At 42.5% G+C, this 13,315-nt stretch overlaps 1 protein-coding gene across 2 annotated transcripts in view; it reads right to left on the bottom strand.

Annotated features, from left to right (window-relative positions):
• TMEM67 (transmembrane protein 67) overlaps positions 1-13,315 on the bottom strand; it is a 1,133,211-nt gene that overhangs the window by 661,030 nt on the left and 458,866 nt on the right. For both annotated transcript variants that reach the window (XM_086965990.1, XM_086965991.1), the window contains exon 12: positions 734-890. In XM_086965990.1, the coding sequence (XP_086822116.1) occupies positions 734-890 (157 nt within the window). The remainder of the gene's footprint in view (positions 1-733; positions 891-13,315) is intronic.

Here is a 13,315-nt window from a genome sequence, read left to right as displayed (position 1 = left end):
ACAGGCCCCAAATAGCTCCAAATATTGTATCTGATCCCTAAGTTAAAAGAGGCGACGACGTCCCGCATACATTGGGGCAGATCTTAATGAAGTCTGATAGTTCATGATGGACGGCATCAATGCGAGTTAATCCACGACCGGTGCAGGACCCCTTTCTTTTCCTTTTAGGGGTGGCAGGGTGGGGTTTTTTCTTTTTCTTTCATTCATTCATGTGCTGCTATTAGTGTAGATTTTTTCTAATTGTAGATAGGTTGTTCAGACAATCCAGTCACCGCTGCCAGCCCTTGGGTTGTAGGCATTGAAGCTGTGTAAATTTGACTCGCTCATAAACCAGACGCTGCAAGCCAATGTGGTTGTAGGCACACAGCTGTGTATTGCCTCAGGTTTGTCTCTTAATACTAATAAAAAGATTGGTTCCATAAAGTCCAAACATGATATTCTTTAAAACCATATGTCCTCCTTGCAAATTATTTTTTAAATGTAAACCAAACTGGAGTTATAGGAAACAAGAACGGGTTGGGTTAAATCCTTTATGCAGAGAAAGCTACCATACTAGCCTCAGTAAGGAAAACATTCTAAAGCTGCATACCTCCTCAATTGAGCCTACTTTGACAGGTAACAATCTTGTAAGACTGAGACACACTTGTTCATATCAGACTTTGAAATAATACAAGGCAAATACAACTTTAGGTATATAAATGCTTAATTAAAACACTTGTTTTAAAAATCTCACCTTGGTTGATGAACAAGTCGTTGTATTGAAGATTTAAGTTCAGCACTGGCACAGCCCAGAGATCCTGCTGTCCAGTGCCTCGTTGGTAGGAAAGGTAAACGTCAAAGAACACTGGTTCGGTATAGCCCAACATGATTTTTGATACAGACAAAGTGCACTACAAAAAACATACACATAAGAATGTTTCACTTACTACGCCACATTTTTATCAAACATATAATTGGTCTCCTAAAACAATACATGGTTAGTTCAGGAAAGCTCAAACCACAAGTGTGACATCCTAAAATTGCAGTATCAATGTAAAATGTTCATGACCTACAGTTGTTTCCACAGGTCTCACAGCCACACGTCAGCCAAAAATCAAACACCACTGACAGCCTCTAGCTGTATATTGGATGTAGCAAAACACTTTCCCTTCAGTAGCATAAAGTGCAAGAGAAAGTAAAGAATATCCCTCATGTTAACGTACCACACATAGATGGCCCTGCAAATGTTATATATATTGGGGACTAATATGGGGTAAGAGCTGTAGACATATCTTAAAAAAATAAATGCAAACAATGACTTTCTTATTGTGCAAATAAACGCTGGTGGAGTATGTGCCAATGAACAAATGAATTGTCCAAAGTAGAAGCAGTATTGCAGGTAAGTAGGTGATTCACTGGGAGGCCCAATCTCGCAGCTGCATTTGACTCCAGCAGCTGTTAGTCTCCCCAACAGTGTCAAACCCAACATTCCAGCTCCTTCTGTCTAGGTCCACAAGCTGGCTCAGGCAAGAGGAACCGAACCATAAGGTAAGTTCATTAGGTGGCACTCAAAGCACTAGACCTACAACAGCACAATTCCTTTCCTATAAAACAAAAAGACTAAATAACAACACTAAAATGTATAAGGATGAGGCAGTCATACATTTTCTGAAAGGGAAGATTCCTCCAAAAGATATCGATTGGCTGAATATTAAAAGAACAACCCAGGAGCTGAAGAAACCGCTCATGAATATTCTGAAAGGTTATTGAAGGTTTTCAAACAGCCCAGTGGGAGCGGCTATCCTGAAGAGAAAGGTATGGGGATTTTTATATCATAGTTTGGTCTGGGGCTGAAACCTAAAATTAGTTTGCACATTACACAAAATGTCATCTGATGGCAAACTAAATAACTTGATTGGATTCTGCATTTATGCGAAATATAGCAGTGATTAATTAGACATGAAGCAGAGGAAAATTAAGGAGAAATTCATGTTGGCTCAAACAAAGTCAGCTCAGAAAGGGTTCAAAATCCGTCACTGGCTGGAGGAAGTCGTAGCTTCACAAGGAGGGTTTACAGTGTATACAACTGTATGTGAATCTCTCATGGAAGAGATATAGGCATTCCCTGCAGGTGTGGAGCCTGAAACAGATGTTGCTGCCTTAAAAAAAAGTCACTGTCTGTCACATTTGCATATCAGTCAGGATGACTTAGGACAATTTCCCCTGTTCGAATTTGAGGAGTTAAGTTGTGAAAATTGACAATGACAGTGCCTGCGGGAGGAAAAGGGTGTGCACTTGGCACAGTCCTAGAGGTATATCCGTGTGGCCCATATGTAGAAGCTAATGTCTATGGTCATGATTTGTCACTTCTAAGTGACACAGGAGAACCAGATTCACAGTTAGAACCGTGGGAGTTCTAGACGTACCTCTCTCAGGAAACAAATCTTATACAACTTAATTACAAACAAAATCATTTAAGTATTTCGCTTTTCCAACATTCTGTACACGTGTGAGATTGGAAGATGATATTCGAATAACAGAAGAACTTTTCACAGTAGCCTCCTGACCAAGTTCTTGGTCCAATGACCACATCACTTCCTAGAATACGTCTTCCAATGACAATCCATTAATGAATGAATGAAGCACAACATGAACCTCAACAACAGGTATCCAGCCGCTTTTGTACTGTTCACTTGAACAGCAGTAGCAACAAAAACAGGGAACGCGTGACTAGTTAGCTATTACAGAATTAGGACAAATAAGCAGGCTTTCAGTTGTTTACGGAACCTTAGAAAAATGCTTTGAGGCCTCATCGATAGAGGCAGTGGATTTCAGGCCTTAGAACTGGTAAGTAAGATCGAACTTACTCTTGTGAGTTTTTTTATCTAGGGATACAGAGTAGATGTTGAGAAGCTGATCTCAAATGTAATGCTGGTGCATGCCAGATGAAGAGTGACAACATGTAGTTGTCTCTTCTTCAGCCATGAAGAGCCATTTAGAGCATAAGTGTCTGGGTACTGATTGCATAAATGTAATGTTATTGACACTGGAACTTGCAGATAATTGCAAACCACAACCATCATTGTTGACATGTCCAGTCCTCTTCAATATATTAATGTTCAACTCACCATCATAGAGATCACACAAGACATTTCCCCTTGTTTCTTTGTTGACACTTTGATTACCGACTTGTGCCAAATTATTAAGACTCCACCACCATCTAACCACACCGTTGACTTTCCCACGCAAACAACTTGATGTGCTCAAGAAAACTCAGATTACCCTTCCATTATATGCCTGCCCTTTTTCACTTTAGCCAATCCCTTTTAAACAACACAGTTTCTAGAAGACTTTGCATTGTTCCACACTGTCCTTTTAAGATGTTTTTGCTCAACATTTATCCAAGCCAAATCAAGCATCTTGGTGGTTTACCTGCTTACCACAAGAGTTCATAAGCATGTCGAACACATGTCGAACAAATCCCCAAACGCAGAATACGATTTTTCAACAATAGAAAAGAAGAAAATCAGTAGTAGAGAGAGGAGTTCTACGATGCACCCAAAATCTTTCCCATATACACCAAACATACACCCTGCTGAAAAAGAAAGGAAAGCATTTGGGCCACATGTATGTACCTTTTTTAAGGGTGAAACCGGAACAAAGGCTTTCTCAATGTACCGAATCCTATTTTGCGATTTGGTAACCTATTACTGAATTGCAAAATGGGTGAGCGATTCGCTATTAGGAAGGGGCGTGTTTAGGGCGTCCTTTCCTTTTTAAAATATTTTTTACTTTTTCTTTTTTATTTGTCATTGAGAGGTTAATGCACACATACAAAATAATATACACAGTATTAAGAATATACAGATAACTTTACCTAACTCAGTAATTACACACATGGAAGCAGAACATTTATTCCACCAAAAACAAAGACCCCCATATTGCCGTAAATTTAGCTATTGAGCGGATACCTCTTGCCTTAGCCAGCGCCTATTCCATATTGTGTGTTTGCCTTACTAACAGCCACCAATCCATAACAGATGGGGGTTTTGATGATATCCACTCCCTAGCTATGGTTAATCTTGCTGAGACTCGTAAAATAGCAAGCAAACTATTGCTTTTAAGGCACTCAGAACTATTTCGCATCATGATTACATTAATTGACAAAGGTGCTCCTACCCCCAACTTCTGAAGGAGGACAGTCCCAAAATTCTGCCAGAATATAGACAGTACCAGACATGTTACAAACATATGTTTTATGTCAGCCGGTGTATAAGTTACATCTAGGGTATTTTGGCCGATCACTAGGTGTAGTATTGTCAGATGACCACTTAGCTATTCTTCAGGAGTACAAGAGACATAACATACGATGTTGCAGTCGCAAGTTAGTAGAGTAGATGGGCTTATCTAGTGAGCTAAGAGCTTGTGATATGATACTAGCCGCTACCGGCGCCCCCAGCACCTTGCTCCAACGATCATCTAATCTCCCACAGTCATCTATTCTGTAGCTGCTTAACCATTTGTACACCCTACTGATCAGTCTTTTCGATTCTTCTGCATACAGGAAATCCCATATCTCTGAATCAGTTATGTTTACCAAAGTTATGTTTCTTAAAAAATAATCCTGAATCTGGTAGTATTTAAACAGCATATAGTCGGGCAATTTATGCTTAATCTGAAGTCTCTCAAATGAGACAAAGCAGCTGTAGTCATACAAATCCCCCAAACTTGTAACTCCACTGCCCATTTACTACCCACAGCATCCTGAAATATCTCTGGCAATCCGGGATTATGCCATAACGGGAATATGTCATGATATAGAGTAATATTATTGCTAAGCAAAATAGCACGCCATGTATTTATACCCCTTTTAAAGAAGTTTGGGTCGTTGATTCTATACAGAAACTTCTTGCTCTCGCCCCCTAACATAAACTCATGGCCAAACGATGGTGCAGGCAGGATTGATAAGACTACGGAGACTAATAAAACAGGCTGACCAGAAGTATGTTTTAAAGTCTGGAAACTCCAGACACCCTTGGCTGAAAGGAAGTTTCAACCGATCTAGCGCGCGCCTTGCTTTCTTATATCCCCATATAAAACTACTTACGTTCCGTCTAAGCACTTAAAAAATAAGTTGAGAACACGAAAGGGAATAGAACGAAAAAGATTTAAAAAACTTAGGCGGGGAGCATTTCATAGAATGCGAAGGACAAGGGCTGCAATCAAGGAATTAGGGCGGCTACAGGCTATGAGGGATGTGTCTAGGACATTATACCCAAATATAGCAGGTTATACTTACTATTCTGCTCCACACAAATCATATTCACGAATAGACATGTCTTGGGCTACAGTTCATATTTTATGGTCAATGGATATGGAAATATGCCCGAACGTTAGCTCAGATCACAATCTTATCCTTTTAACACTTAAAATCCCTGATGAAAACAAGGCACCTGGAATTTTCTAGTTTCCTGGGTATCTATTATCAGATGAGGAGTATGTGGCTAGGACCAGAGGTCAACTCGAAGCCTTTTTTAAGGAAAATGCAGGATGTGCCTCTCTCATAGTGATATGGGATATATGCAATGCTGTTATTAGAGGCTATGCACAACAGTATATCTGGCGGCAAAATAAGGAACAAAGAAATGAAATTAAAGAGATTATCTTATCAATACGCGTGGTAGAAGATCAGCATGCAGAGACTGGTTTGTGGAGGGCCAATGATCTGGAACAACTGGGGTCTGTCTTAATAGATCTCAGATCAAAGTTTAAGAATAAATTCAGGGAGAAAAGTATGTCAAGCTATAGCAAATATCATCTGTCGCAATACGAATTTGGGGAGAAAATTGGCAAGATTCTTGCTTTCAAAGTTGCAGACGGCAGGGCTAAGTCTCATATAAAGGCAATTAAGGGGCCAAATGATATCTTGTATGAGCGGCCACAACAGATACTTGCACAGTTTGTTTCGTATTATCAAGCGTTGTATACTCCAACGATTCGACCAAAGCAAGAAGACATTCTCAGCTTTATCCAGAATAGTTCTCTGAAAAATATAGGGAGTGAGACATCTGATCTCCTTGAGGAGTGAATATCATGTGAAGAGATAGAAATGGCAATTAGTGCTTTACCATCTGGCAACAATGGATTAAACCCAGATCTGTGACTGGGGGTGAATTTTTTGCCATTGTGCAACATTCCGTCCATCATCTTGTGTGTTTTGCTTACCATCAGGCAAGGCAGCAGGGGAAGATTCTATTCCCCAGGAATTTAAAAAAACTTTTAAAGATGTCTTGCTGGAGCCACTTAGCCAGGTAATAGAGGTTGTTGGAATTAGCGATAAAACCCCTGAATCATGGAATAAGAAGAAAATAATTTTTTTCTTGAAAAAAAAAAAACAGCCGAGGAGGGTGGGTCATATCAGCTAATTTCACTCAAACGCCGGTGCAAAAATCTATGCAAAAACTTTTGCAAATCGCCTTTCCCCAATAATGCCTAGTTTGGTCTCAGCATGGGTTCATCCAGGGAAAGGACACAACAGCTCATGTTAGCATGGCAGTGACAGCCTTTGTTATGTTATGTTAAAATCAATTTATAAAGCGCTCGTACGCCCGTGGGCAGATGAGGCAGATATAAGATCCACCTCACTCTGTATGATATTATTAGACGCAGAGAAAGCGTTCGACCGAGTCTGGTGCAAATTTCTTTTGGCCACACTTTCAGCTTTTGTGATTAAGGGTCAATTTAAAAGGCAGATACAAGTTTTACACGATAAGCCTTGTGCATAATTAACACTCAGGCCTGCAATCGTCAATCTTTCTGGTACTCTGTGGCACTCGTCAGGGGTGCCCCCTCTCACCTTTATTATTTGCTCTCAACATAGAGACATTTATCCAAGCTCTGCATAATAATCCCCAAATACGTGCTTTTATGTCTGGAACAAACTCTCTCAAGGTCATCGCATATGCAGATGACATAGCGGTCTTTTCATCAGAAACAGGAGAAGCGCTAAAAGTGATAACAGACGTAGCTAGTGAGTTCGGTTAAATCTCAGGCTAAAAGTTAAATGTCAATAAGACCCACGTCCTTCTTAATTATAAATCTCCTGCTCCTATGCAGGGAGTTTGTTCAGTGGTTACTTATTTGGGGGTCAGATAACAGCACAAATAGACAGAATTTTTTCATTAAATTATGAAGCCTTGTTGAAGGAGACGACTAAGTCTTTAAAAAAATGGCACAAGCTGCCTATTGGTATAATTAGTAGAATTAACATTATAGAGCGTCCTTTCCTAATACGCATCGGTATGTAGGAATGGTTTGTGACCTAAATGTGGTCGCAAAACGTTTGCATTTTACTACCTACTTCAGGTAGGTGGTAACCCATTCTCAAATGGCAAGGGATCCCCAAGGGACCCCTTTGCCTTTGTTAATGTATGCAAAAACCTATTACTGCCTACTCTTAAAAAATGAAAAGAAAACTTTTCTTTCTTTTTTTTTAAACGCAACCCGTTTTCCTTTAAGGAAAACGGGCTGCATTTTAAAAAAATTACTTTATTGAAAAGCAATCATGGACATGTTGGTCTGCCGACACCAGCAGGCCACCATCCATGTGATATTAAAGATTCCTAGGGGGTCGCAAATTGCGATCTACCTCATTAATAATAATTAGGTAGGTAAATCTGCGACCCCCTACGAATCGTTGCATGAAACTCTTGGCATTTTTTACATTTGTAATAATTGCGATTCGCAGAAAATCGCAATTCGGTAATCCCTATCACAAATGTTGTTACTTGTGGTTCTTTGTTTATATGTCTTATGTCTTGTTTATGTTGTTCAAGACATTGTTTTCTGTTGTAATTTTAAGAACACTATCATCATGCTAAATATGCTCACTAACACTCAAAATCATATCTACCTTATTAAAGTCCTTCGCCTTTTGCGATCTTCTACAACAGTGTTAATCTGTTTGCTTTGGACTTTGGGAGAAATAAGCACAAATTTAAAACACCTTTCTAAAATTGCACTTAAAATGCTTTAAATGTTGCAGAAATGTTTATGTTAGGAAATGACTCGTAGGAAAAAGAGTAAATGCATAATGTTAAGAACCCTAGTAAATAAACTGTGAAAAATACATTAGCTAAGCACATGTAAATTAATGCGTGTTTCAAAGACCAGGCAACCATTTCTTAATGTGTCTATTAACAAGGCCCAAAGTCTTTCCACTCGACTCTTGCTCACAGTGGCATGAATAAGATATTTAGCAAAACTGCTTAGCATTAGTGACATCTTACAGAAATGTGCTGACTATAACACTGTGTTTATCTAGTTTCTCACCCCATATTAGATCATGTGTTAGAATACAAAGTGTTCACTAAAACTGTGTATGCTAAATGATGACTTGGAGACTTTATGATTGATGTTTTCGAATAACATTGATCGATGCTGTTATATTACTGGCTATCTATTGTTCAAGCATTGAGCTCATAGAGCATCCTTTAGCTTAGGTAAGAGGGTTCTCATGAGAACCTTCCCTCCTGTAACAATCACAACAACAATAGTATTGACTAATTCCAACGAGGGTACAGACTGTGGAATCGGAAGAAGCAGTGTATGACCGACAACATCATCTCATGAACTATTTTCATTGGATAGCAACAATGACACCTACAGAATTGTTACAAAAGTATGAATCTATATTAATGAGTGTTTCTAGGTAGTAAGCAGCGATTTTCCATTAGGACTTCTCACTCTTCACTTCCACTTCCATTATTCTGGTGGTTTTGCCCTGGACCTCTCCTTGCCCTGAGATTCTTCTCGCAGAGAGTCGATTTCTTTAGCTATTCCCCCGGGGTGATGACTTTTGGATTTTCGTGCTCAACGCTACTGTAAGGATCGCACTTTTATTTACATTTGCTACTGCAGCTATAGGGAACTCGTCTGAGTTTCCATAACTACTCTTTGTGAGAAGTTAATTTTCTTATTTGATCTTCTCCGGAGGAACTCTTCCTGGGTTCTATTTAGAGTAGGTCCTTTAGTTATCGTACAGGGTTTCTTTACAGCACACTTTGAAATGTTCTTTTTCTTTTTTTTTTCTTCTGAAAACAGGTTTATTGAATAAGAGAGTTTAACACATTACAAATAAAACAAAGCTCATATGCTTTTCGCCATTATTAATAAATTAGCTAGCAGCACTCCTCATTTCTGTGGCTTCATTTTATACCTGGATTTATAGAGCACCAAGTGTCCATCTGTTATTGTTCCCTCGTCTTGTTTCTTTTATTTTATTTATTTTTTATTTTTTTTAAAACCTTTATTGACAGTTATAATTATACAGTATCAAGCATACAACCGCCAGGGCCGGCGGCGATTAAGCTTACATGTCATATCTATGCATATTGAGACACAGGAGAAATAAGGTTTTTTCTTTTTTGTTTTATAAAAAGGAAACCAACAAAATAAATAGGAAAGAAAAATATAAATAACTGACTAGGCAAAACAGGAATTATATACCTAGTGATCTCTCCGGGAGGGGGAGAACCGCACCTAAAAGATTCTTATGTAGCAGCAGATGAAGCTTATAAGCTATAAAAAGGGGGGGGGAAGGGGGAAGAGAGCTAGCAATCAGTGTATCAACCAAAATCAGGACTACAGAAGGAATATCAGGCTAAGGGGATTGCAGCACCTCCGGTGGATTTACAAAAGGGGGAGTACAGATCTCTCCGCGATACTGATTCAACTGGTTCCATATCCTCCCCCACTTCTTGGGTCTACCTTGTGCGACATACACCGTTTTTTCTCGAAACATGCACCAGTCCATGTTCTTTGACCAGGCGGACAGACTGGGCGCCCTCGAGGACCCCCACAGTTGTGCAATGTCTCGTTTGGTGACCATATTTCCTAAAGTGGCCCATTGTGTCTGAGCCACGTTATAGTCGTTGGGTTCCCACACATTCAGCAGACACCTACGGCCCTCAGGCAACATCGAAACTCCTGTTACCTCTTTCATGACGTCATGTACACGGCTCCAAAAGGATACTACCTCGGGGCATTCCCGCAGAATATGGAGGAAGGTACCCATCATTCCACACCCACGCTTACACAGTCCATCCACAGAATATCCCATACGTAACAATCGGGGGCCTGTCACATACACGCGGTGTAAAATTTTAAGTTGCACCAGTCGAAGACGGGCCGGGATAGCCACCTCCCTAGGAGAGGATATCGCTGCCAGCCAATCCTCATCATCTAGCTCCAGTCCATCGCTGGTCCAGGCCTCACGCAGCTGTAGAAGAAGGTCTGTCCGGTCGTTTATCAGTTTCTTATATATGAGAGAGATGGTACTGTCCGGGACGTGACCGTCGAGCACTCTGTCTTCCAGGGGTGAGGATTCCGGAATGAGGGTACCGTTCGGGAAGACCGAGCCAATCGCGTGCCGGACCTGCAGGTATCGAAAGTATTCCCTATCGCTAAGCGCATATTCAGTTTTTAACTCATCGAAGGTCTTTACCCTATCCTTAATCCAAAGGTCCCCCACCTTGCTGATACCGATGAGGTCCCATTTCTCAAAGCCCTTGGTGGTCCATAAATTGCCTAACTTCTCAGAGACATATAGTGGAGCCGCTCGAGTGACAATATCCGACCAGCCCATGCCCGTGTTTGCACTATACCAGATCCGCACCGCAACTTTGGTGGGTCCCGTTAACGTCCTATCCGAATGCTTGGAATATAGTGCCCTGTAATAGTTCCCGCCCGGGAGCAACCATTTGTCCATGGCGAAGGCCGGGTTGGACACCGAGCCATACATTGCGTGATTGACCGCGCTTAGTTGGGAGGCCCAGTAGTAACGCCTGATGTCAGGCAGCGCAATGCCTCCATCATACCAAGGCAGTGTTAGCTTAGCCAGGGCAATATGGGGTCGCCCGATCCACAGTAACTTTTTCTAAAGGCTTTCGATCTCATGGAAATAGCTGGTGGGCACAGGGTCAAGAGTGTTTTGAAGTGCATACAAAAATCTAGTCAGGGACATCATTTTGAATAGAGCTGCCCTGCCCACAAGAGACAGCGGCAGCCTACACCAAGCTTTCACATCGGCTTTCAACCGGAGAAGCGGGGGGAGCAAATTACGCTGGTACCTAATTACGGGGTCAAGCGAGATATATATTCCCAAATACTTGAAGCCGGAGTGTGAAATTTGTATCGGGCAATTACGCGGCACGAGAGGTGTATTATCAGTGAGCGAGTAGACACAGGACTTACTCCAGTTGATCACCAGACCAGAGTTCTTAACAAAGGAGCTGAGGACATCAAACAGTACCCCCAGCGATTTCCGAGGGGAAGTGAGGTAAAGGAGAATGTCGTCCGCATTTAATGATATGCGGTCTTCAAAGTCGGGGGTCCACCTGATACCTTTGAGCGATGGTTCCCACTGCAACCATGCGGCCAGGGGTTCCAAAGCCAAAGCAAAAAGCAGCGGGGACAGGGGGCAACCTTGTCGCGTACCTCTCCCAAGAACAAAGGGATCCGAGACCCTACCATTAACAACAACCTGAGCGAGAGGCTCCTCATAGAGAAGCTTGACCCAGCTAATGAACACCGGCCCGAAGCCAAACTTCGTAAGGGCCGCCCACAGGTATGGCCATTCCATTGTATCAAAGGCCATAGTGGCGTCTAGAGAAACCAAAATGGCAGGCTCACGCAATGTCCCCGCCCTTGCAAGAACGCCGTGAAGACGGCGTAGGTTCAATGCAGTGTTGCAGGTTGGAATAAAGCCAGACTGATCTGGATGTATCAGGTCCCCAATCACTTTAAATAAGCGATTCACTAACAATTTCGCCAGGATCTTAGGTTCGGCATTTAGAAGTGAAATGGGTCTGTAAGAGGTACACAGCTCACAGGGTTTCCCCTCTTTATGAATTACAGCGATAGACGCCAATCTCTGGTCTCGGGGAAGCGAGCCCCTCTCCTTGGACTCCAAAATCATCGAACGAAGATACGGCGCCATTTTGTTCGGACATAACTTGTACAACTCGATGGGTATACCATTTGGGCACGTAGCTTTTCTCCAGAAAATGGAGGGAATAGCGAGCGCTATTTCATCGGTGTATAATTCCGCCTCCATAAGCTCTCTATCAGAGTCAGATAAGCTAGGCAATGCGATATCTCTGAGTAGAAGATGCGAATCCTCCACCGGCCTATCGGAGACTGGCGCATACACCGTTCAGAAATGACATGTGATCTCCAGTGGATCCACCACACTCACACCATCCGCACGTTCAACAACCGGCACCACTCGACTCAGTCTTTCCCTCTTGTCCAACCATGCAATCAATTTCCCCGCTTTGTCACCCACATCATACAAACGGCCCTGTTGCTCGCGACTCATGGCTTTAGCAACATTCGTCACCACGGCTTTATAGTCAAACTATTTTAAATTCAAGACATGCACTGTATCTTGCGTGACCCCGGACTCAAGATCGGCCTCTAAAGCAGTGATTTCAGATTCTAGCTTCAGAACCTCCTCATTATGACGTTTCTTAGCACAGGCAATCAGTGACAGTGTCTGGCCCCGAAGAACAGTTTTGAAAGCCTCCCATAAGGACACAGACGAGGACACCGATCCCACATTTTCGGCAAAGTAATTGTCGATAGCCTTAACCACACCCGCCCGGGTTTCCGGATTATGGAGATGCCAAGGATTGATCGGGGCAACCCTACCCCCGGCTCCCAGATGGAGATCTACGAGTAGCCATAGCGGGGAGTGATCCGAGATGCCTCTGGGCAAATGTCGGACCTCTCTCACCGATACGGCCTGTGCCGCAGGCATGAGGATGTAATCGAGCCTAGCGAGGCTCCCGTGTGCCCCCAAGTGGAAGATGTATTGAGCCTGCCCAGGGTGTAACATCCGTCAACAATCGACCAGCCCAAATGTATCCAAGAAGCCACCAAGACAGGACTGCAACCGCGTGAGATCTCTGGGAGGGTTACGATCCTCCATGCCACTAACAACTGAGTTAAAATGTCCTCCCACAACCAAAATCCCCTCGGGGAGCTCCAGCACCAGTTTCCCCAGGTCGGCAAACGTCGTGGTCTGTAATCCCGGGGGAACGTATACTGAGAGGATGGAGATCGTCTTCCCCTCCCACCTACCAATAATGGCCACATACCGTCCCCTATCATCCAGGACAGTATCATCAACCTCCAAGGGGAGGGAATTTCGAACCAGAACACCAGTCCCTCTGGATCCAGAGGTGAACCCTGAATGTGCAACCAACCGATAGCCCCTCCGATTCATAGCGTGAAACGTGTTCCCCACCAAGTGTGTTTCCTGCAATAATACAAT

Source organism: Lissotriton vulgaris, chromosome 4_1 (assembly GCF_964263255.1).
Source record: "Lissotriton vulgaris chromosome 4_1, aLisVul1.2, whole genome shotgun sequence".
NCBI lineage: Eukaryota > Metazoa > Chordata > Amphibia > Caudata > Salamandridae > Lissotriton > Lissotriton vulgaris.
Note: the sequence above shows the minus strand (reverse complement) of the source record. Positions and strands in the feature narration are given on the sequence as shown.